The 25,053-nt window shown below is 39.7% G+C and overlaps 1 protein-coding gene across 1 annotated transcript; it reads right to left on the minus strand.

Moving 5' to 3' along the window:
- Positions 1-956: 956 nt before the first annotated feature.
- Positions 957-24,696, minus strand: CIAO2A (cytosolic iron-sulfur assembly component 2A). The gene is made up of 5 exons (XM_043980852.1): positions 24,033-24,696; positions 16,502-16,666; positions 3,669-3,718; positions 2,934-2,979; positions 957-1,429 (listed from the first exon to the last, which is right to left on the minus strand). The coding sequence occupies exons 1-5, from the start codon at positions 24,154-24,156 to the stop codon at positions 1,332-1,334; spliced, it is 483 nt and encodes a 160-aa protein (XP_043836787.1). The 5' UTR covers positions 24,157-24,696; the 3' UTR covers positions 957-1,331.
- Between the last annotated feature and the right edge of the window lie 357 nt (positions 24,697-25,053).

A 25,053-nucleotide genomic window follows, 5' to 3' on the forward strand; every position in this document is an offset into this window, starting at 1 on the left:
ATATTTATAGTTGCTCTTTTTGTGGTGGCAAGGAATTGGAAATTGAGGGGTTGTCCATCAATTGAGGAATGGCTGAACAAGTTGTAGTTTATGAATGTAATAGAATACTATTGTGCTGTAAGAAATGATGAGCAGGTGGATTTCAGAGAAACCTGGAAGGACTTGCATGAACTGATGATGAGTGAGACGAGCAGAACCAGGAGAACATTGTACACAGTATCAACAACACTGTGTGTTGATCAACTGTGATAGACTTGATTCTTGTCAGCAATACAATGGTCCAAGATAGTTCCAAAGGACTCATGATGGAAAATGCTCTCCAAATCCAGAAAAAAAAAAAAAGAACTGTTAAATCTGGATGCAGATTGAACCATATTATTTCTGTTATTTTTGTTGTTGTTGTTTTTCTTTTTTGAGGTTTTTCCTTTTTGCGCCGATTCTTCTTTCACAGCATGACTAACGCAGAAATATGTTTAATGTGATTGTACATATATAACCTATATCAGATTACTTGCTGTCTTGGGGAGGGGCAACGGAGGGGAGGGATGGAGAAAAATTTGAAAATAGAAATCTTATACAACAAATGTTGAAAATTATCTCTAAATGTAACTGGAAAATAATAAAATATTTACATGGGGAAAAAAAGAGAAATAGGGGACATGGAGATAAGAGATGAAGAATCTGAAAACTATAATGATGAAAGTGCTTACTTTGGAGATGCCCTCCACTTCTCTGAGATATCAAATGTGCTGGGATCAAATGCAGAACACAGACCACTCATCTGTTTTTAAGTACATTTACCGCCCCTACTTTTAGGGACTGGCCCTAGGGTTAAGACCAACTTTTTGGATCATAAATAAACAAATCAGCAAAACCAACATTTTACAAATATCTTCTGAGTGTTGACATTCTGACTATTATTCAGAAATTCAATAAACACTGAAACAATAGGGCAGTTTTATTATAAGAATCATCTGCATTTTATTTCTATTTTTACAGAGTAGTGATTGAAGCCTGATTTGTCTGTGTACTGTAGGGATAGTTGATCTGCCAAAGAAGGGTGGTGTCAGAATGGGCATCTAAAAAATACACGTGTCATCCACAGTAACTAAAAAATATTCTTCTGTCTGATCACCAAATGTGATAAAACCTGAGAATGTTACATACATTAACATAATAGGTGTCACCTTATGTCTTGTTTGGGAAATGGTCTTTTAAAAAAGTGCTTGGAGGTACAAATTGTCCAAGTAATAAACCAAAAAGCATTCTATTTAACAAAGAGTTAAACAAATTATCAAATGATTACAATTTGGTGACTTTCAGAAGAGCTACTAATCAGGCTCAATGACGCATTGTTCCACAATTTCCCGTAAGTTGGGGTTCTCCATTGCAGCTGCTACTCTCTCCTTGTCATTGATTTGTTTATTTACTGCAAAATACAAAAGAATTAAGTTAATAGATAATAGTGTCAACAAGTTGAGGTAATCAACACTGTTTACACCCAGTGAATCAGAGAACTTAACTATCTGGGCATTTATAACTTAAACCCTTGACTTCAGTTTTTACCACATCATGCAATTGCTATAGACAGCTTTCTTGATAGGGGTAGTCAAGGTAGAATTAGTCCCTCCTTCTCTTCTTCCCTCCCTCCCTCCCTTTCTTTTTTTGTTTGTTTGTTTTAGACAATCAATCCATAAGGGGTTTTTTTGTTTGTTTTTTTGAGAGGCAATGAAGGTTAAGTGACCTGCCCAGGATCAAGTGTCTGAGGCTGGATTTGAACTCAGGTCCTCCTGAATCCAGGGCCAGTGCTTTAGCCACTGCACCACCTAGCTGTCCCCGCCATAAGTATTTATTAAGCACCTACTATGTGCCAGGTACTAGACTAGGTGCTGTGGCTATTATAACAGACCCATGATTTCATTGTTTCAGGAGTTTAATTAATTATTTTCCTATCACTGATTGGGTTTCATGGATTTGTGGTAAAAGCGAATCTTTAAAGAAAAGTAAAGTGTAACCCCATCCAGCTAAATGAGTATAGTATAGCCTCAAGACAGGACTAAGTGGAAAGAACAATAGACAGCAGACCCAGGTTCAAATACTGGCTCCAACCCTTACTGGCTGTATAGACCATTGAGAAATTGCTTAATCTTTTGAAACCTAGCTTCCCCCCCCTACAAAATGGAGATAGAACTTGCCCTATTTCTTTAATAAGGTTATTGTAGATAAATTGATTTGTAAACCTTAAAATGATACTAATGCAGGTTATTATTCTTACTACCCCAACCATGTTATTTAAAAAAGGTATATTCCATTGTATTCTGGTCCTGAGTCACATGGATTCATATCACTACAGTACCGTTTTCAGATCTGTCAATTATAAAAAAATAATTTAAAAAACCCAGCCTGAATGGACTCAGGGACACCTGAGTTATAACAAGGCATCCCTGTTTCTCTAATTCAGGGGAAGGAACCACCTCATGCTGGCACTGAGACTTCATAGTTTACAAAGTCCTTTCACATATGTTATTATTGAATTTAAGTCTCACAATAACCCTGTGAGAAAATTGAGACTCAGAGATACTAAATGATTTTCCCAGGGTCTCACAGTGCATGGTAAAACTCCTACTTATTAATCCCAGGACCTCAGATGTCAAGTTCAGCTCTCTCCGTCACATGGCCCCTATTTACCACAGAACTACCCAAAATTCAGTTCAATCTGGGACCAGGCTTCGACAGAGGCTCTATGTTACTCTGGATAAAATACCAACCTCAAAATGCCTTAGATTTTTCCACCAGCGAAAGAGTAACCAATACATGCCTCTTTATTTCATGCACATAACTACCCAGTAAATATTTGCTGGCTAACTACATGATTCAGTGTTCATTACAAAAGGCTAAAATGTCCATTTTTGTTCTGTTTCAGAACTACTTACTATCTTCTTCTGTGGAATGGGTTCCTTCAGAAATGTAGATTTCCAACTAGACATTAAAAAAAAAAAGTAAACACAAACATTAAAGCACTTAGAGCCAACATGGTTGGGTAGGGTAAGTGATGGACTGAGAATCTGGTGATCTGAATTCTATTTATGCCAATAAAGAACTGTGCAGCTTTGGGGTAAAACTCAAACTCTCAGTACAGCAATTCTTTTCTGGAAATTATTGATTTAAAAAAATAGCCAGCTTTCACACAGTCATCAAGAATGATGCATTAAATTAATAGAAATCCTCTGGCAAATAACAAGGCAGACTGCACATGATAAACAAAAAGATTCCTAACATACAGAAAACCTGAATCTGTTATTTACTTCTTGGTGAACACTGAGAGTGACTATATACATACAGGCTTTGCCTGTGAGACAGAACCACAGCTCCAAAGAATATTAGTATTGGAAAGGACCACAGGAAATGAATCTCTGGTCCTTTTATAAGGGTTACAAGCATCTAAATGCCCTTACTGATGTAACCCTTGCCTTATGTCATCTGTCACGGTACATCAGATGCACGATCATTGCACTAAATGACTGATAAAAGTTCAAACTCCACCAGCTCACAGGTCACTCACATGACTGGGCAACATGAGCTATCACTCATCTGCTATGGAGAAATAAACAAGGCCTGGCAGCCCAAATGCCATTTAGAAATGGTTGGTCAAAAATATCCTTCCTTACCTTATGTTTGAAAGGTAAACATCTCTGAAGTTTTACTCGTAAGCAAAGCCCTGAGAAGAGAGAGAAAGGCCTCAGTGAATCACATTGTCAAGCTCTGAACAAAGCAGCGAGTGGTGATTCTGTGACATCAATTCTTGTCACATGTCCCACCATCCTTATGTGATGGTGCCCATCCCTGGTGGACTGAAAAGAGGCATGCTGTGTGGGTGCCACTGGTAGTGACTAATCCCAAGCTGCCTGATAAATTAAGGACCCCATAAAAGTTAGAGACAAACAAGTACAGTTTCCATGTGTTCCAGAAAATCACAAGAAATCTGTCAAATCTGGAGTTCTCTATGGTTACAGAGGACAAATCCAGAATTAATGCCTTGTCTACAGGATGTTCTTAGGGCAAATGTTTAAAAATAAAAGAGTGGGGCAGCTAGGTGGCGCAGTGAATAGAGCACTGGCCCTGGAGTCAGGAGTACCTGGGTTCAAATCTGGCCTCAGACACTTAACACTTATTAGCTGTGTGACCCTGGGCAAGTCACTTAATCCCAATCGCCTCACTAAAAAATAAATAAATAAATAAATAAAAGAGTAGCCAACATTTACTTAATAAATGTGGCCTTATACTTTCTAACCACATGAGGTCACTCAACCAAACAACTTTTATTAAGTGGCTCAAATCATGAGCAGAGATTTTCAGACTGCAGAAATTTAAAGCAGGGGACAGTGACATGTATATAGACTGTGGATGAAAAGTCCACATATATTAGGTATCTGAGTGGCACTGTAGATATACTGCTGAACTTCTAGTCAGGAAAACCTGAGTTCAAATCTGGTCTCAAGGCACTCACTAGCGATATGACCCTGGGCAAATCATTTAAACTCTGTCAACCTCAGTTTCCAAATCTGTGAAATAGGGTGATAATAGCCCCTATTTCCTACAGTTGCTGTGAAGATCAAATGAGATAATGACATGAGATAAAGCACCTTGCAAACCTTAAGGAGTTATATAAATGTAAGCTTATTCTATTAGCTTTTTTTTGAGGGGGGGGGTGAGGCAATTGGGGTTAAGTGACTTGCCCAGGGTCACACAGCTAGTAAGTGTCAAGTGTCTGAGGTCAGATTTGAACTCAGGTCCTCCTGACTTCAGGGCTGGTGCTCTATCCATCTGCCATCTAGCTGCCCCTAGCTTATTCTATTAGCAAAGATGACTGGAACATGAGAAGTCATACCAAAAATATCATCAAGGGATTGGGGCTAGAAAAGGAAGTAGGAGAGGCATGTAGGGAGAACGAGAGTGTGAATTAGAAGTGGGCAATGCACAGTATTCCGAAAATATTAAAGGAATCAGAAAAAAGCCTCCAGTGCATTGGAAAGATCCTTTATGGAGGATTTTTTAAAATCCATAAATAAGAGACAAGATGAAAAGGTACAAGAAAGGAGTAATCTACACCACTGAACAGAGTCCCCACAATGAGGAGATCATGGATCCAACAAAGGATCCACAGTGATATAACACCAGTTCCACTTTCCCAGCCTTGTTTCTCAGAGAAATTCATACATCCTTGTGATTAATAGGTGGTAGTGTCACGGTATTGTTAACCTGCTAAACTTTCAGGATTTAAAGAAGAAAAAAATTACCATAACTTCACATTGTGCTAATTCTAGGCCTGCTACCTTTATAGCAACGTGAAGTCAAATGTGTGTTTGGTCTGAGTACCATTAGCTATACTACCAGAATCACTGAAAAAGAAATGGGAAAATGAGAAAGGCAGGAGCACAGACCAACTCAGCAAAAAGATATGACTTTAAAATTGATGTACATGGGGCAGGTAGGTGGCACAGTGGATAGAGCACCAGCCCTGGATTCAGGAAGACCTGAGTTCAAATCTAGCCTCAGACACTTAACACTTACTAGCTGTGTGACCCTGGGCAAGTCACTTAATCCCAATTGCCTCACTAAAAAAAAAAGAAAGAAAGAAAGAAAGAAAGAAAGAAAAGAAAAAAGTCAGATGCCTGGAAATTGGGAGCATCGAATAACATTGTACATACACATACAAAAAGTGATGTACATGATTAGGCTGAAGGAGTGTCTATAACGTCCCATATAAAGCAGCCATTTGGAAGGAGACGATATTTCAGATTCTTACACTTTCTTCTTACACTGTTCTTTCTTGTATGTGCCCTTTCCCAAATTAGTTACCCTCAGATGACATATTCTAATCATAAATAGCACCTGATTTCAACTGTAGTGTTTCTTGTTCAGAATGTGATGAAGTTATCTTCTGATCCAAATGAAGCTGTCCCTATCTTTGGTTATTTCAAATCAGTTCAACTAGGGTAGATGCTCCCTTGAAAAGCTCCCTCTCTGGAATTACTCACTAGGGTGATTATAGGTGGGCATTAATGTCGACTTCCAATCTAGCACATTAGCCACCAAGCCATAAGACAATATTCATGGCATCAGATTTCAACAATGACCATATTACTCCACACTAAGACCCTTGAAGCATGTTCAAGGACTTTACAAAAATAGTCAGTGATGAAGGGCAGGTCAAAAATACCAACAAAAGTAACTGCACTGCTCTTTGCCCAAGAAGTGTAAGAATGTGAAATATCTCCTTCCAAATGGCTGCTTTACATGGGACGTTATCCAAGCTGTGGTTTAGTGGCCTAGAAGGTTTCTGATGGCTCTCGCTATTCCCCTTCCTTAGTCTCACTTCCCTTGTCTGCTGCATATTTCTGATGAAAAGGAAGAGTGAAAACACAATCAAGAAACTAAAAAGGTAGGGAGAACAAGAAGAAACTATTAACTTGGAAAGTGCTTGTATAGACTATGTGGTCATAGCAAAACTGGACCCAAAGGCACTTGTGGTTCACACAGCTATCTCACAAACTATAATGTGGCCTGCAGAACTACAATGAAGATCACTCATTTGGGTCAATTTCTGTTTAATCCAATGTATGTGATAACACAGCCATGCACAGGATTCAGATTTACCACTTTCCAATGTCCTTATATGTACTCACACAACTGGGTAAATAGAAGGTTCCTGGTCACACCCCAATACAGAAGAATATATCCAGGCAATAGCTTTTCCAAACTGAAGACTGACAACAGAGGCTACTCAAAACATAACATTTAGGGCCTTCTAAGATCATCTGGTTGTGAGGATTAGAATGACGCCACCTGCTGGAGACTTACTGTAGAAAAGCTCTGCCAAGAGGTGAAGGTCTCTGAGGGCCAGACCATGAGTCTTTTCTTTGGCATCAGGAAGTGTCGTTTGTTTGTGGGAGGAAGAAGGGGGAGCCTGGCGCTCTGACTAGGACTCTTTTTCATGTGGACTCTGGTGGAGAGTGGAGCTAGGAATGTTCTCTCCCTTTAATAGATAGATGAATCTAGGCCTTTCTCTCTCTCTTTACCAAATTCTTATTCTCCTTAATAAATGCTTAAAAGTGTAACTCTTGATAAAGCTTAAAATTTATTGGCGACCACTCATTAGATATTTTAGACAGACTAGCTAGAATTTTAGCCTAAACATGGTTTAACTCCCATTTTATAGAAAGGAAAATTAAGATTCAGAAAGGTTACATGACTTAGGAACAAAGGAACATTTGGAGTTAGAAGGAACCTTTTAGGTCATCTGGTTCAAACTCCCACCTCCCCTCTCCCAATTTTACAGAGAAAAAGTGAGGCCCAGAGAAGAGAGTTGCTTAAGATCACATAATTAGTAAGTTGCAGAACTGACATTAGAACTGAGGTCTTAGGAGCAGCTCAGTGGATAAAGCACCAGCTCTGGATTCAGGAGCACCTGAGTTCAAATCCAGCCTCAGATACTTGACACTACCTGTGTGACCCTAGGCAAGTCACTTAACCCTCATTGCCCTGCCCCCCTACTCAGCACACAAATACTAGAGACTTCCTTTGGTGGTCTTAGCTATTCTACCAATATCTACCCACTTAAATGTTATGTGGTTTTTTTTTTTTATCTCATTGCCTCCCTTTCTTCTTAAATATTTAAGCACTTACATAACTAACACCAGAAACACTATCAGATAACAAGGAAAACATTGCTAGCTAATAAAAAGCTCAAAATTTCTCTTTCCTTCCTTCTTTGCTTCTCATTCTATGAACCTTTCTAAAGAAACTAGAGGTGATGGACTCAAGTTGCAGAAAGACAAACATTTTTGAACTGTTGGTGTGAAAATTTGTTTGGCTTAACCATGCATATTTTTTACAAAGGTTTTGTTTTTCTTTTTCTCAAAGTCAGGGTAGGGGGTAGGGAGGGATGGGGAGAAGACAGAGGGGAGCTAGGAATAAAGTTGCCCAAAAAAGAAAGAAAAAGGAAAAAAAAAGACTTATGGAAACATGTTTTTTAAACACGTAGAAGAGAACAGAAGGAAAGCCCAAAGGAACCACAGCCAAGCAATATGACATTTTAAATAACACATCTGATTTATTATATAATTTTTGAAAAGCAAGTTGGTACATAATAAAGAGCAAATTCATGTACTACCCTTACTCTCAGTTCTACTATGTATGTGTAAGTGCTCATTTTAGTTGCTATTTGTTAAGTTCAGAATAAACAGAACTTTTTTTAAAACTGGAGAACAACATTCTAAAGAATAATAAGCAAGGGTGCTTCAGAGGGCTCTTGATTTTGAACAGCTAATTATAAAACCAGTGTAATTAAATCTGTTTAATTTTCTGTTCAAGTTCTATTTAAAGTGTTTAGTAGTAATTAAGCAATAGCTTTCTTTTAAAGTTTCAGTGGTAGTCTGTAAATATGACAGATGCCAAGTGATATCACTAAGGGATACTGCCAAGTTGGGGTTGATAAGTAAACATCTACATTGTAGGTCAAGTTAAGATATAAACAAGGGGGAAGGACAAGCCAGGAATCTGACCCTTGGGTCTAAGAGCACAAGCTTTAGCAAGTCCCACCAAGCCTGAAGAGCTCAGAGGAGGGCCCAGAGATACCTTGTAAGTCTGCTGCCCAATGACGAGCCTTGCTAAAGGATGAAGAGGGTCATTACCAGAAAGAAAGCACAAGGTGATGATTTTTTTTTCCAGTCATAGCAACCTCCAAAGAAATCCTGTTAAGGTGTGGAGAGACTGTAATTTGTGTGGATGGAGGGGACACTTACACTAATGAAAATTACAGACCCCTGAAGTTAGGAGAACATTTTTTTTTTGGTGGGGCAATGAGGGTTAAGCGACTTGCCCAGGGTCACACAGCTAGTACATGTCAAGTGTCAGAGGCCAGATTTGAATTCAGGTCTTCCTGAATACAGGGCTGGTGCTTTATCTACTGTACCACCCAGCTGCCCTAGGAGAACATCTTAAAAGGGTGAGAAAGAAAGAAATAAAAGTCTAAAAGCATCACCTAGCCTTGATAAGAAAAAGGCTTCTAGCATTTCTGGAAGATAGAAAATGAAAGCAAGAAAGATGAAAGCAAAGACATAAGCAAAATATATATATATATACATATGTATGATCTATATAATTATTATGGAGGAATTACCTTAGAAAGAAGCAAACCATGGAAGGGACCAGTTCCTCCTTATTCCTGCAAACTATGCTTCTCTCAATGCTGCCCAAGATTGAATCGATTTTTGTTTTGTTTTGAAAGGAAGCAAATTTATTCTTGCTATCTTTAATTTGAATTTTGCCTCTATTTTCCAATATACTCTTCCTATCTCCTCCCTAATAATAAAGACAAAAAAGGGGGGAAAATTGCTCAGTTGGTTCTGCTTACTTTATTCTGTATCAGTCCATAGAAGTCTTCCCGTGATTCTTTATATTCAGCCCGAAATCAATGGTCATCATTTACCCTTTCTGGCTGCCACATCACACATTGCTGGCTCAGACTAAGCTTAAAATCCACTAGCCTCCGCCAACTCATATCCTTGAAATAAAAACTGCCATTAAAAAATACTGTCCTTCTATATTCTTCTCACCAATGCAATGGTACAGAAGAGTTCCAGGGAACTCATGATAGAAGAGGATCTCCAAATCCAAGAAAAAAAAAGAAAGAAAGAACTGTGGAGTATAGATGCTGATTGAACCATATTATTTCTTTTGTTTTGGGTGCTGTTATTTTTTTTTTCTATTTTGAGGTTTTGCATCACTGCTCTGATTTTTTCTCTTGTAACAGGATTAATGCAGAAATAGGATTAATGTTATTATGTGTATATATATGTGTGTATATATCTATATGTATATGTATAGAGATATATAGATATAACCTATATCAGATTACCTGCTGTCTAGGGGAGGGGGGAGGGAGGGAGAAAAATCTGAAATTGTAAAGCTTGTATAAACAAAAGTTGAGAACTATCTTTATATGTAACGGAAAAAATAAAATACCTTATACATTAAAAAAAAATACTGTCCTTATGAAATTTACATTTTCTCTATTTTCATAGGTTTAGATTCAGCCTAGATTTCAGACTGGATTTTCTAGTCCAATGGGATTTTTTAAGATACTGATTTTGTCATTCAGAGTGTTGGCCAACCCTCCCAGCTTTGTGTTTTCTGCATATCCGATGAACATGCCATCTAAACCTTTAGCAAAGAGATTGACAGAATATGTTAAACAGCACAGGGTCAAACATGAACATCTGAAATATTCTATTAAGACTCCTACCAGGTTAGGGTCTTGTGTGGGTTGATGATGAGTGAGATGAGCAGAACCAGAAGAACATTGTACACAGTATCATCAACATTGTGTGTTGATCTACTGTGATGGACTATATTCTTCTCACCAATGCAATGGTACAGAAGAATTCCAGGGAACTCACGATGGAAGAGGATCTCCAAATCCAGGAAAAAAAAAAAAAGAAAGAAAGAACAATGGAGTATAGATGCTGAATGAACCATACTGTTTCTTTTGGTTTTGGTGCTGTTGTTTTTCTATTTTGAGGTTTTTCCTCATTGCTCTGATTTTTCTCTTATTACATGACTAATGCAGAAATATGTTTAATGTTATTATATATGTATGTGTATATATATATATGTGTGTATATATCTATATGTATATGTATAGAGATATATAGATATAACCTATATCAGATTACCTGCTGTCTAGGGGAGGGGGGAGGGAGGGAGAAAAATCTGAAATTGGAAAGCTTGTATAAACAAAAGTTGAGAACTATCTTTACATGTAACGGGAAAAATAAATATATAAAATACTTTATTTAAAAAAAAAAAAAGACTCCTACCAGGCTGACACTGAATCATTGAACACTCTGAATTCAGCCATTCAACCCGTTCTGAATCCATCTAATATTATGATCACCTCCACATCTCTCCATCTTTTCCACAAGAATAGCATGAGATCTATTAGGAAAAGCTTTGTAAACTATTTCTCCAGCATTACCCTCATCTACAAGCTCAGTAACCCTATCGAAAAAGGAAATAATCAGTCTTTCAAGACCTATTTTTTTAAAACATTTTTATTTAAAGTTTTGAATTCAAAATTCTATCCCTTTAGCCCTATCTCCCCTCTGAGGCATTAAGCAATCAAATATAGATTATACATGTGCAATTATGTAAAACATTTCCATATTAGTCATTTTGTACAAGTCTCGAATAAAAGAAAAAAAATGAAAGAGTAAAAAATAGCATGCTTCAATCTATATTCAAACAATATCAGTTCTTTCCCTGAAGGTGGATAGTATGCTTCACCATTAGTCCTTTGGGATTGTCTTGGATCATTGTATTGCTGAGAACAGCACAGTTCTTAAACAATACAGTTACTGTGTACAACATTCTTCTGGCTCACTTTACATCAGTTCATATAAGTCTTTCCGGGTTTTTCTGAAATCATCCTGCTTGTCATTTCTTAGAGCACAATAATATTCCATTACATCAATATACCACAGTTTGTTTAGCCATTACCCAATTGATGGGCATTCCTTTGATGTCCAATTCTTAGCCATGACAAAAAGAGCTGCTATAAATATTTTTGTACAAAGAGATCCTTTCCCCCAGTTTTGGATGTCTTTGGGATATAGACCTAGCAGTAGTATTGCTAGATCAAAGGGTATGCAAATTGCTCTCCAGATCAGTTCACAAGTCCACCAACAGTGCGTTAGTGTCATGACCTATTCTTGACGAAGTCTTTATAATCCTAGTTTCTTTTTCTTGATCTTTACTAACCATCCCTGTAATGATTCATACTAGAATTTTCCTAGGAATTGAAGTCCAGCTCACTGGCCTACACACTGCAGATTGTTTTCTTTCCTTTTTTTGAAAATTAAATACCATTTTAAATGCTCTCTACCTCTAAAGAGAGAATTGATAAACTCTACGAGTGTGGACGGAAGCATACTTTTTAAAACTTTATTTTGTGTGTGTGTGTGTGTGTATGTTCCTTTGCAACAAGGCTAATATGGAAACATTTATACATGACTTCACATGTATAATCAATATCATATTGCTTGCCTTCTCAAGGGGTGAGGAGGGAGAGAATTGAGAACTAAAAATTTTTAAACGAATGTTAACATTCTTTACATGTAATTGGAAAATACTTATCAAAATAAATAAAATATTAAAAAAGAAGAAACAAGCTATTTTCTCTTCTCTAATCTTGTTATATCTCTCCCATTTGAAATGATCTTCCAAAAATCACTATCAATGATTCAGCTATTACTACCCACTGGTTCTTTCAGGGACAGGTAACTTGAATTCATCAAAGGCAATTAAATGTTCTATTATTACTTCTGTAATTATTCTGGGTGTTAACTCCCTATTAACCAACTTTTTTTCTATTAATTCAATTCAAAGTTCATTCTCTTTGGCAGAAGACCAGAATGGAAATAAAAAATGAGCAGCTGGGTCATCTTTCTACTGTTGGTTTTCATTACCCCATCTATCCTCCAAGCAAAAGTCTCATCCCTGCTTTTGATTTTCCTCTTTCCAAATAGCTTTTTTTTTTAGAGGGGGGGTGGGGGATAAAGGTTAAGTGACTTGCCCAGGGTCACACAGCTAGTAAGTGTCAAGTGTCTGAGGCCAGATTTGAATTCAGGTCCTCCTGAATACAGGGCCAACACCCTATCCACTGTGCCAACTAGCTACCCCTCTCCAAATAGCTTTTTTAAAAAACCCACTTTTCTGTGCATACCCTTTGACCCAACAATACCAGTCTTGGGTCTTTTTCCCAAAGAGATCATAAAAAAGAGAAAAGGACCCACATGTACAAAAATATTTATAGCTACTCTTTCTGTGGTGGCAAGGAATTGGAAATTGAGGGGCTGCCCATCAGTTGGGGAATGGCTGAACAAGTTGTGGTATATGAATGTAATGGAATTTTATTGTGCTGTAAGGAGGAGGAGTTCAAAGAAACCTGGAAGGACTTGCATGAACTGATGATGAGTGAGATGAACAGAACCAGAAGAACATTATACACAGTATCATCAACACTATGTATTAATCAACTGTGATAGACTAGATTCTTCTCACCAATCCAATGGAACAAGAAAGTTCCAAAGGATTCATGATGGAAAAGGCTCTCCAAATCCAGGGGAAAAAAAAAGGAACTGTAGAATATGGATGCTGATTGGACCATACTATTTCTTCTGTTTTTGGTGCTGTTGGTTTTCTGATTTGAGGTTTTTCCTTTGTGCTCTGATTCTTCTCATATAACATGACTAATGCAGAAATATGTTTCATGTTATTATGTATATATAACCTATATCAGATTGCCTGCTGTCTAGGGGAGGGGGGGAGGGAGGGGAGGGAAGGAGAAAAATTCAAAATTGGAAATCTTATATAAACAAATGTTGAAAACTATTTCTACATGTAACTGGAAAATAATAAAATACTTTTTTTGTGTGTGCAGGCAATGGGGGTTAAGTGACTTGCCCAGGGTCACACAGCTAGTAAAGTGTCAAGTGTCAGAGGCCGGATTTGAACTCAGGTACTCCTGAATCCAGGGCCAGTGCTTTAACCACTGCGCCATCTAGCTGCCCCTCAAAATACTTTTATTTATTTATTTTTTAAAAAGAATGATTAGGAAGGACACAGTTCCAAAAGTTAAAAAAGATGATAACTCAGGGTGCAAAAGTTGTGATTAAAAAACTCTAAACTCACAGGTGCATTAGAAAAGGAGCTTTATCTATATATCTATATCTATTTTTTAAGATAAAAATTGTACAGAAATCCTTTTAAAAGTAGAAGCTAATCAACAGACAGAGAAAGCCACTATGGAGTTTGAAAGCAGATCAAAGAATACTATTTTCACTTTTTTGTGTGTTTTTTTCTTTCTCATGGTTTTTACCTTCTGTTCTGATTCTTCTTTCGCAACATGACTAATGTAGAAATCTGTGTAACATGACTGCACATATATAACCTATATCAGATTGCTTGCTCTCTTAGTGAGGGAGTAGAGGAGGAAGGGAGGGAAGAAGAAAAATTTGGAACTCAAAATCTTATAAAACTGAGTATCTAAAACTATCTTTACATGTAATTGGAAAAAACATAAGATACTATTGAGGGAAAAATAAAGAAACTACACAGCAGTCTAAAAAACAAACAAACACCGCTTTTTTATTGTCCTTATCTTTCCTTGGCGAACTCCACTCATCCTACGCTTTAGCACTCCCAAGCCTATTTTTTTTTTTTGGTGAGGCAATTGGGGTTAAGTGACTTGCCCAGGGTCACACAGCTAAGTGTTAAGTGTCTGAGGCCGGATTTGAACTCAGGTACTCCTGAATCCAGTGCCGGTGCTTTATCCACTGCGCCATCTAGCTGCCCCTCCCAAGCCTATTTTTGCAGGACTTATTAACTGCCCTTGCATCCATTTACATCCCTGTTCCCCATGTACATCCTAAAAATATAATTTGGCTAGTGGGCTCCTTGTGCATATCTATCAATATCTTTTAAAAATATGTTTTTCCTTCACAATGAAATTGCTTCCCTCTTATGTCTTCAGAATTTAATTCTTGAGAATTTTCCATCTCACCTGGACTAGCTTCCTCTGTAGAATTTATTATATGGGATCCTGCCTATCCTTTCTATGAACTTTTTGAAATCTATTTTCCCACCATCTATGGTCATGGGATCACAGATTTAGAACCATAAAGGACTTCTGAAATCATCTAGCCTAATCAGTTAACAAGTAGCATAGAAATGATCTCAAACCCAGGTTTTGGGACCTCAAATCCAGTGTTTCTGATACTACATCAGTAGTGTCCCTCTATACTATGACAAAGATGATTCCTTAAGTTGAAGTATCCTTAGCACAAGGGAAAGGACAAGAGCTAATCAATAGAGACTTTTGATTCAAAGTAAAATTGGTGATTAAAAGGAGCCTAAAACAGTTTTTATTAAGTTGGGAACAGGTATAAAAAAGGAAAATAACTAGGAATAACCACTAAATAAACAGTGGAGAAAAATTCCTCATTGAGTCTTTATGTGTGGTCACTTTAAAAGTTTGTTTGGAAAATATGTGCTATGATATTTATTTGTTTAGCTGTATTAATCAAGAGATTTGTTTTTCATATAAAGCATAGAAATCTATAGTTATGGGGGCAGCTAGGTGGCACAGTGAATAGAGCACTGGCCCTGGATTCAGGAGGACCTGAGTTCAAATCCAGCCTCAGATACTTGACATTTACTAGCTGTGTGACCCTGGGCAAGTCACTTAACCCCAATTGCCTCACCAAAATAAAAAGAAAAGAAAAGAAAAGAAAAGAAAAGAAAAGAAAAGAAAAGAAAAGAAAAGAAAAGAAAAGAAAAGAAAAGAAAAGAAAAGAAAAGAAAAGAAAAGAAAAGAAAAGAAGAGAAAAAGAAATCTATGGTTATATCTGTGGCAGCTCAAGCAAACAGCTACCACCTGGATTTTGGGAAAAGTATATTCCTTATAGTTTGGATCATATCACTCGGGAAATAGTTAACAGGATACCTAAAGTATAGGGGCAGTTATTTGTACTATTCTTGTTTGTTTGTTTGTTTGTTGTTGTTGTTGTTGTTGTTGTTGTTGTTTTCAGGGCAATGAGGGTTAAGTGACTTGCCCAGGGTCACACAACTAGTAAGTGTCAAGTGCCTGAGACTGAATTTGAACTCAGGCCCTCCTGAATCCAGGGAAAGTGCTTTATCCACTCTGTCACCTTAGCTGCCCCTAAGGGGCAGTTATTTGAAAAACAGATGAACTCCTTCTGGAAGCTAAATTTAGAAAACTAAAATTATGAATGACAATTCTGTCATGATGAACAACAAAAAAGGGTCCATTTGAAACATTATTGAATATGCATTCTTCACAGAGTGTAAACAGCTCAGAAGAGATGGCATATATCCATAAAACTTGCTATACAATACCATTAGTAGGGGCAGCTAGGTGGCGCAGTGGATAGAGCACTGGTCCTGGAGTCAGGAGTACCTGAGTTCAAATCCGGCCTCAGACACTTAACACTTACTAGCTGTGTGACTCTGGGCAAGTCACTTAACCCCAATTGCCCCACTTAAAACAAAACAAAACAAAACAAAAACAATACCATTAGTAACTAATCTTAAACAATGAAATATAGCCTTGTAGGTGGAAAATACAACACAATAACACAATTTTCCTACTTATTTCTGTCCACAAATGCTTTATGAAATGTAACTCTTCACTGATAAGAGTCTACATGTAAACCACAGTGAGAGATAATAAGAAGGGAACAGTGGTAGCAACAGTAGTGGACTCTACTAGAGAAAAAGTCACTTTTGTCTCCACTCCAACATTCAGAACCAAGAAGAATAGAAGATTCATTTCCATTTATATGACACTAGGTACCCTGAGCCCAGGGGCAGGGAGGTGCTGGCAAGGTTGTTCTGGTGCTTTAAAGGACTATAAGCTTACCAATAAGAGTGGCCAGAGAGCAATGAGGTACTGTGGGTGTGAACCTGATAATAACCAGATAATCTTCTTCATGTATCTCCTTAACTTCCACACAACTTTCTGTTACCACTTCCAGTTCTTCTAAAGTGTTGGGCTTTTCTGGGTCCCGGATGGTTCGAATTAGATCTGAAAAATGTAGTAGAAAAGGTACATCACATACTGACAGAAATACTTTAAGCCAAATAACAGTTTTTTAATCCCTGCAGTGTCTTCTTCCCTCTTCTCCTAAGCAACCAATATAATAACTAACCAGGTTTCTGGCACGCATTTTCATTGCTAATTTCTTTTGAAAAGAATTCTTTTTGCTAGCTTTTTTAAAGTAACATTGTTTTCAGGGCAGCTAGGTGGACAGTGGATAGAGCACCAGCCGTGGAGTCAGGAGGACATGAGTTCAAATCCAACCTCAGACACTTAATACTTACTAGTTGTGTGACCCCGGGCAAGTCACTTAACCCCAATTGCCTCACCAAAAAAAAAAAAAAAAGTAACATTATTTTCTTGTACTAGATGGGGGGGGGGGTGAGGCAATTGGGGTTAAGTGACTTGCCCAAGGTCACACAGCTAGTAAGTGTCAAGTGTCTGAGGCTGGATGTGAATTCAGGTCCTCCTGAAGCCAGTGCTTTATCCACTGAGCCACCTAGCTGCCCCTTATCATTGTTTTCTTGAACTGATAAATCATGTCCAGTTTTTTCGGATCTTAAATTTTGGAAAGTCTTTCATCTTTAGGTTGAAAATGAAAAGATACACAGGTAAGAGGAAGTGTTGTTATTGCCGAGTTGTTTCAGTCATTGGTGACCTTCTTTGGGGTTTTCTTGGCAAAGATCTTGGAGTGATTTGCCACTTCCTTCTCCAGCTCATTTTACAGATGAGGAAACTGAAGCAGACAGGGTTAGCTGACTTGAGCAAGGTCACATGGCTAGTAAGGATCTGAGGCCAGATTTGAACTCATGAAGCAAGAGAAGTCTTCCTGACTCCAGGAACAGCATTCTATCCACTGTGCCACCTAGCTGCCCAAGAGGCAATGCTAAGAATGACTAGATGGTTCAGATTTAAAGGAAAGATCACTTTTAGCTGATGAAAAAAAATTAAGATTTCATATTCAGGTCTAGAACCCATAGGATCACAGATTTAGAGCAGGAAGGGACTTTCTCAGAGGGCATCTATTTCATTTTACATCTTTCGTTTTACACAAATGAACCAAGTTTATGGCCTACAAGATGAACTAAAGTTCCTAATGTGAGGAGGCAAATTCCACCTCATTGAGACTTGGCAGAATATGGCTATGGAACAGTTTACATTATTGAAAAGAAAAAAATATAGAAATAAGTGGAGGGGAAGAACTGTACATGAAGTATGCTCATGTGAAGAAATCCAGGAACATGGTAGAAAGGATTTGGGCTAGAATCAATGAAGGGAGAGGAGTAGCATTATGAAAACATTCCACCTTGACCCAGAAAGGAAAGAGAGAAGGGATTCAGGAAACAGATCACAAACCAAACATGGATAGGTGATAGAGTAGTGATTTAAACATCTGCCGGAACTCATCCTCTGTCAAAAGTAGTATAGGGAGAGGGAGACGGACTGGGCCTCTGAGTTCACTGATTTAGGGAGCTCCTGATGAGGAGTTTCTTTTATGAATGTGAGTCAGCCCCTGTTCTACAACTTAAGAATCTTATAGCATTTAATATACATTCTTTACTTGTTTTACTGATAATTTCACTCTTCAGAAAGAAGGGGAAGTACTATAAGGGGAACTATTTTGGAACCCAGTCTGAGAAATAAGGAGAAACTGATCGCTGAAACATAAATAATAGGAAAATTACCACCTTTGATAGAATTAATTATAGAGGGGAGGAATTGTTCAGTCATTTCAGTCATGTCTTACTCTTTGTAACCCCATTTGGAGTTTTCTTGGCAAACATACTGGAGTAGTTTGCCATTTCCTTCTCCAGCTCATTTTACAGATCAGGATACTGGGGCAAACAGGGTTAACTGACTTACCCAGAGTCACTCAGCTAGTAAGTGTCTAAGGCCGGATTTCAACTCACGAACATGAGGCTTCCTGACTCCAGGCCCAGCACTCTATTCCACTGCGCTACCTAGCTGCCCCAAATGGGAGGAAAGCCAAGTATATTGTTTGACAAGTACACTACATTTTGGCAAAGAAGATTTCAAAGGACTTAGAGGAAAAGATGGCTAAGACCACCAGCCTAAAATGCCACAGCAATCAATCCCTCAAGAATAAAATTCTAAAGATGCAAACAGAAGTAACTTGAAAAGGGAGAGATGTCTAAGGAGACCAATGTAAATGCATAAGGAACTCAACAACTAATTCGGACCTTAAAAAATAAGCATAGGACAGTAAAAGGACAGGTAATGGAGGATAAGTACAACAGTGTGACGAAAATAGTGCAAGAAGTGTCAGGAGGACTAATGTTCAGAATCTGCTACGGTGGTGAAGAAATAGAGAAAAGGTGGATGCCCGTCAACTGTCCAATAGCTACACAAACTGTGGTATATTAATGGAGTAGAGTATTATTGCACCAGAAGAAACAATGAATATGGAGAATTCAGAGAAATCTGGGAAGCCCTGTATGAAGAAATGATGACTAAAGTAAGCAGAACTAAGAAAACAGGGTGGAAGAACATATTACTGAAAGATATGAGAACTCTGCTCAATGCAATGAGCAAGCTTAAGCTTGATTCCAAAGAATGACTGTTCTACCACCTTTTTCCTCTTAGCAGACAGATGGCAGACTATAATCACGGAATGAAGCATAGCTGGGTCAGACATGGCCAATGTGTAGACTCCTTTTCCTTAAATATAATGATTTGTTATGACAAAAAATGATAGGGAAGAGTCATTTGGAAGTGACATGAAGAGAATCAATAAAATATTTCTTAAAAGCTAAGGATGCATCCCCCCCCCCAAAAAAAAAAAGGCCTTTGGGGGAATTTTAAGGAGATTAAAAAAAAAAGAGGAAAGTTCAGGGTAAACAAGATGATAATAGTGACTGAGAGAAGGTGGAGTTCCATAACTGCCCAAGGCCTGGAAAAGGGCAAATGTAGTCCTAATTTTTTAAAAAGGGAAGAGAATGAAATATGCAAACCATAGAGCAGTGAGCATGACTTTGCTTCCTGGCCAGATTCTAGAATGTATTATTAGAAGGATTGTTTGTGAAGAGTTGGAAAAGGAAATGGCAACCAACCTCATTTCCTTTTCTAACAGTTACCAGATCGGTAAAGCAGAGGAATGCCAGTTTGGACAGAGTATACTTCGATTTTAGCAAGTATCTAAAGCTGTCTTTGTGGACAAGTCCTCTGGAGAGCTGTGAGAAGACGAGACTTACTAAGAGCATTTAAAATGAACTGAAAAAGTAAATCCAAAGAAAGGTCATTAAAGGCTTGCTGTCCCTTTGAATGAAGGATTAGATGGCATACTTATCCAATTTGAGTATGTGAAGCTGGGAAGGACAGCTAATACAAGTTAGGATTCTAAAATATCTTGACAGGCTAGTTTTGGCCAAAAGTAACAATGTGAAATTTAATAGAGATTAATGTAAAACCCTATACTTGAACTAAAAGCCAGTATCTGGCTCACAATGGCTTGCTCGCCCACATGGCTACCCTTACAACAGACACCCTGATGTCTCCTCAAATACCTTGGCACCCCAGTTCATCAGCCTCCTAAACTCGCAAGACTTCTATTTTCTCTATACCTCAGCTACAGAGAGGCAAGGTCAAACCATTACTTATAATTATTCCACCCCTGTGATGCCTAACTCTGAAAGACTTCTGTCCAATCACAACTTCAGACTGTTGATCACCCTTTTTTCCTTGATACTCTCTTCGTTTTTAGCACCCTGCTCTACCCTGGTTCTCCTCCCATCTATCTGACCTGACCATTCCTTCTAAGTCTCTTTTGCTACATCTTTTATCCACATCATGCCCACTATGGTGCTCCCTCTCCCCAGGCTTTGTCCTGTGCCTTCCCTTTTTTTTTTCCTTGTTATTTTGCTTGGTGGTGTCAGTAGCTCCCATGGATTCAATGATCATTTTTATGCTAATGATTCTCAGATCTACTATTTATCCAGCTCAAACTTCTCTCCTACGGATTTGCATTTCCAAATGACTCTTAAACGCAACATGTCCAAAACTGGGCTCACTATCTTTCCCCTCAAAACCCTCCCGTGCTCCTAACTTACCTATTCTGGTTGAGGATACCACCATATCCCTAGTAACCAGCTTGTGACCTTGTAATCTCAATTTCTTACTCTCTCTCACCCCCCCACCCCACCTATATCCAATCTGTTGCCAAGTCCTGTCATTTTTATTTTTATTTTTTTGCAGGGCAATGGGGGTTATGTGACTTGCCCAGGGTCACACAGCTAGTAAGTGTCAAGTGTCTGTGGCCGGATTTGAACTCAGGTACTCTTGAATCCGGTGCTTTATCCACTGTGCCACCTAGCTGCCCCCAAGTCCTGTCACTTCTACCCTTGGAGTATCTATTATATATGCCCCCTTTTCCCTTCTGACACTGACACCACACTCATGCAGGTCCTCATCACCTCACTCCTAGGCCATAGGCTCTGCTGGTTGGTCTTCCTGCCCCAAGTCTCTTGATGTTCCAATCCATTTCTACTCAGTTGTCAAACTGATCTTAAAGCACAGCTCTGACCACATCATCTCCTACTTAGCTCCAATGTCAAGTTCCGCCTGCTCCAAGAAGGTGACTTTCCTGGGACTACCAACAATCTATCCTGCCTATCTTGTTTGTACATAGTTAACAGTAACTAACATTTACATAGTGCTTACCATGTTCTATGCACTGTGCTAAGTGCTTTACAATTATTATCCCATTTGATCTTCAAAACAATCCTGGGAGGCAGGTGCTATTATTACCCCCATTTTACAGATGGGGAGACTGAAACAAACAGAAGTTTGTTTGAACTCAGGTTTTCCTGACTCCAGGCCCCATGCTCTATTTAGTTGTTTGTATGTCATCTCCATTAGACTGTGAGATCCTTTACAGGAGGGAGCCTGACCGCTCCTAAATGCAGTCTTGGTCCTCCAGGCCCTCTCCTTTGCTCTCTGTTGTTTCCCAACAACCCTGTTTTAGCCTCAGTTTCCTCCCATCCCAGTTTTGATCCTATGATTGACCAAATCAGCCGGATACTGTGAGTTATTCACTTAAACAAAAATGCCACCTTACCAATACTCACCCCCTGGTTTAACACTCTCCCATTCTGTCTGCCTTCTCATTCCTAGTCACTTGCTGCCAAATGCTGAGGGAACATGGCATACAACACATCTGGATCTGATACAATTTTGTTTTGTCTGGACCTGGAATTTCATTACTGTAGGGAACTCCCTATGTCTAAACCCCTTTTGCCAAGAGTTCAACAGTTCACCTTAAAGAGTTGCCTGGGACACTGCCTGGGAAACTAAGCTTGACTGGGAGGTTACTGCTGCATTATTCTTGAAGGACCTCCATTATATTCTCTGAATCTTCTTTATCACTAGTTCCCCCCCTCTTTGAATGATTGACCATCACCTCTTCCTGGATGCTCTCTCTTTTCCCTTGGTTTCTGTGATACTGCTATCTCTCTTTTTTTTTTAATTTTTTTAATTTAATTTTTTATTTTTGGTGAGGCAATTGGGGTTAAGTGACTTGCCCAGGGTCACACAGCTAGTAAGTGTCAAGTGTCTGAGGTCAAAGTTGAACTCAGGTCATCCTGAATCCAGGGCCGGTGCCACCTAGCTGCCCCAAGTTCAATTTAATCCTAACAACTTTCAGGGTAAAACCTAAAGAATCTAGAAAATAAGCAACTGGGGGCCAGCTAGGTGGCACAGTGGATAGAACACCAGCCCTAGATTCAGGAGGACCTGAGTTCAAATCTGGCCTCAGACATTGGACACTTTCTAGCTGTGTGACCCTGGGCAAATCACTTAACCCTCATTGCCCTACAAAAAAAAAGAAAGAAAGAAAAAGAAATGGAAGCCCAGAGAGGTAAAGAACAATTACTAAAAGGCAGGACCAGGATTTAAACGCAGGTCATATAACTCCAAATCCAGTGCTCTTTCGACTGCCCACTGTACCCCAATTGACTAGGTTGCCCCCCCTACTCAAAAAGTTTAAATGGCTCACTATTGTTTCCAGCATAAAGCACCAACTCTTTAGCTTGATATTTAAGACTAGCTACATTTCTGGATTCATGTCTTTATTCTCTCCATGTTTCTGCCAAAATGGCCTACTTACTGCTCCTAGGATCTGGCAATCTATCTCATGCCTCCACAACATCTGAACAGTCTGTTGTGTATCCCTGGAATGGAATGCTCACCTCCACCTTTTAGAAACCTTAACTTCCTTCAAGATTCATCTCAGGGGCCACTTCCTAGCTTTTCCTTATCACTATCTCCCTCCAACCGCTTGTTACTTGCTCAAAGTATTAATAATCTACTTACATATTGCACTCCCCTGCAGAATCTAGCTTGTTGATGGCAAAGACTGTTTATCTATCATTTCTGTCTTTGTATCCCCAACCCCAAGGGCATCTGACCATGTCACAAGCCTCCCCTCCCCATTCAACCCATTCCAGGGGCTCCTTATCATCATTTGATCCCTAAGATCAAAATAAAATCTTCCATTTGGCATTCAATGCCTCTCACAACCTGGCTCCTCCTACCTTTCCAGGCTTCTTACACTTTACTGCTCCCCACCTAATCAGATCCAGAGACACTGGCCTCCTTTCTGTCTCTCAACAACCCCCACCTCTAGACTCCTTGCATGTTCACTAGCTCTTCCTCATGCCTCAAATTCTCTCCCTCCTTATCTCTACCTCATGGCTTCCTTCAGGTCTCAGCTAAAACCGAACCTTCCAGTAGAAGCGTTTCCAGATCCCCCTTAAAGCTAGAGCCTCTGCTGATGATCTCCAATTCATCCTGTCTGTATATCTCGTTTTGCACATTGTCTCCCCTATTGCAAAGTGAGCTCCTTCCTAGAGGGCAGAGAATCTTCTGCTTTTCTTGTTTCCTTGGCACTCAGCACAGTGCCTGGTAAGCTGGCTCTTAATAAATGCTTACTGACTACCTGACAATTCATTGCCATAGTAGGAGCTTAAAAGTGGTTTGAGTTCAACTGAATGCAAGCAGTCACTTCACCATAGATAAAGGAGACCCCTCTCGGCTGTTGATTCTTCCAATAAAGTGTCGCTGGGACACTCTATTCGATTTCAACAGAGTGCACGTCTGCAGACTGGAAAAGGGAATGGTGGATTAAGTAGTATCTGGAGCTGAGGCTCGGGTCTGCGCGGTGGTGCGCCTTAGGGACACATCCTGCTCCCCTAAGCATGCACACTGCCCCGGACACTGAGCAGGGGGAATGGATTTCCCTGCCCCCACCCCCACCTCCTGGGCTGGAAGACCCGGGCCCCAGCCCACCGCCCCGAAGTGACCAACCCCGCCAAGCGCAGCCCCGGGGAAGGAAAGTTACCGTAAACCTCAAGCGCTTTCTCTTCCATGATCCGGGGCTGCCGGGCAGCTCTCCGCTCAGAGCGGCCCGAGAGCCACAGAACTCTGCTCAGCGCCCAGGAAAGCAGCCCAGACACTTGCTCCATCCTCCCGCTCCGCCATCCCTGGCGGCAGTCCCACCCGAGCCACCGTCTTCCCACCAACCCAGACGAGATATTTCAATTTCCTGGTCCCAAGGCGGTGAAGCGAGGGAGCCTAAGGGTCGTGGGGAGGGGAGAATGGAGGTTCGGGCGCGCGAAGGACATAGGGAGCAGTTCTTCAGGAGACTACAGATCCCAAGATGCTTTACTTCATTTCAGCAGCGATGCGGGGAGTGAGGGTGGTGGGGTGAGGAGGAGGTTCCCATCAGGCGCGCGGCGTGCGGGGAAGCGCAAGGCCCTTCCGGAGACGTTGGGTAGAGTGGTGTATTCTGGGACTTGTAGTTTCCACCCTGGATTAAACCTAGCTTTTCTCTACTCCTATCGCCGAGTCTCAGATTCCACGATCTCGAATGCCTAGGCACCAGGACCAAAGGTCGACTGTAGTGTAAAAGAGAATGTACGCTGTTCTCATTCTATTCCACGGATCCTGGGATCTCACTCCAGAGGCAACAATGGGAGACAAGCATCCGTTGTGTAACTGTGAAGGAACCGGCTGCCCCTTCTCTGAGAGCTATTTCCGGGAAACCTTTTCCTCGCTTCCTGGCAGAGCCGGAAGTGGGTTTCCGTTGCTATGCTAACTAAGTCTTTTGGGAGCCAAGTTAGCCAACGTGAGAGGGAAAGATTTGAGAGCATCTCGTTATCTTTGTCCTGTCGTCCCAGGATCTTCTCTGCCATACGCTTCTGTGGGGCCCTCACTGCTTCCTTAGGCGTTCTCAATAACTGATTGCCTTTCTCTGATCCTCACTACTACAAAATCAAACAAAATGCCCCTTCCATCCCCACCCCCTCAAACTCAATATTTTAATTTATGCAGTCCTTGTAATCATTTTGACAGTTGTTAGA

This window comes from Dromiciops gliroides, chromosome 2 (genome assembly GCF_019393635.1).
Source record: "Dromiciops gliroides isolate mDroGli1 chromosome 2, mDroGli1.pri, whole genome shotgun sequence".
NCBI classification, from domain to species: Eukaryota; Metazoa; Chordata; class Mammalia; order Microbiotheria; family Microbiotheriidae; genus Dromiciops; species Dromiciops gliroides.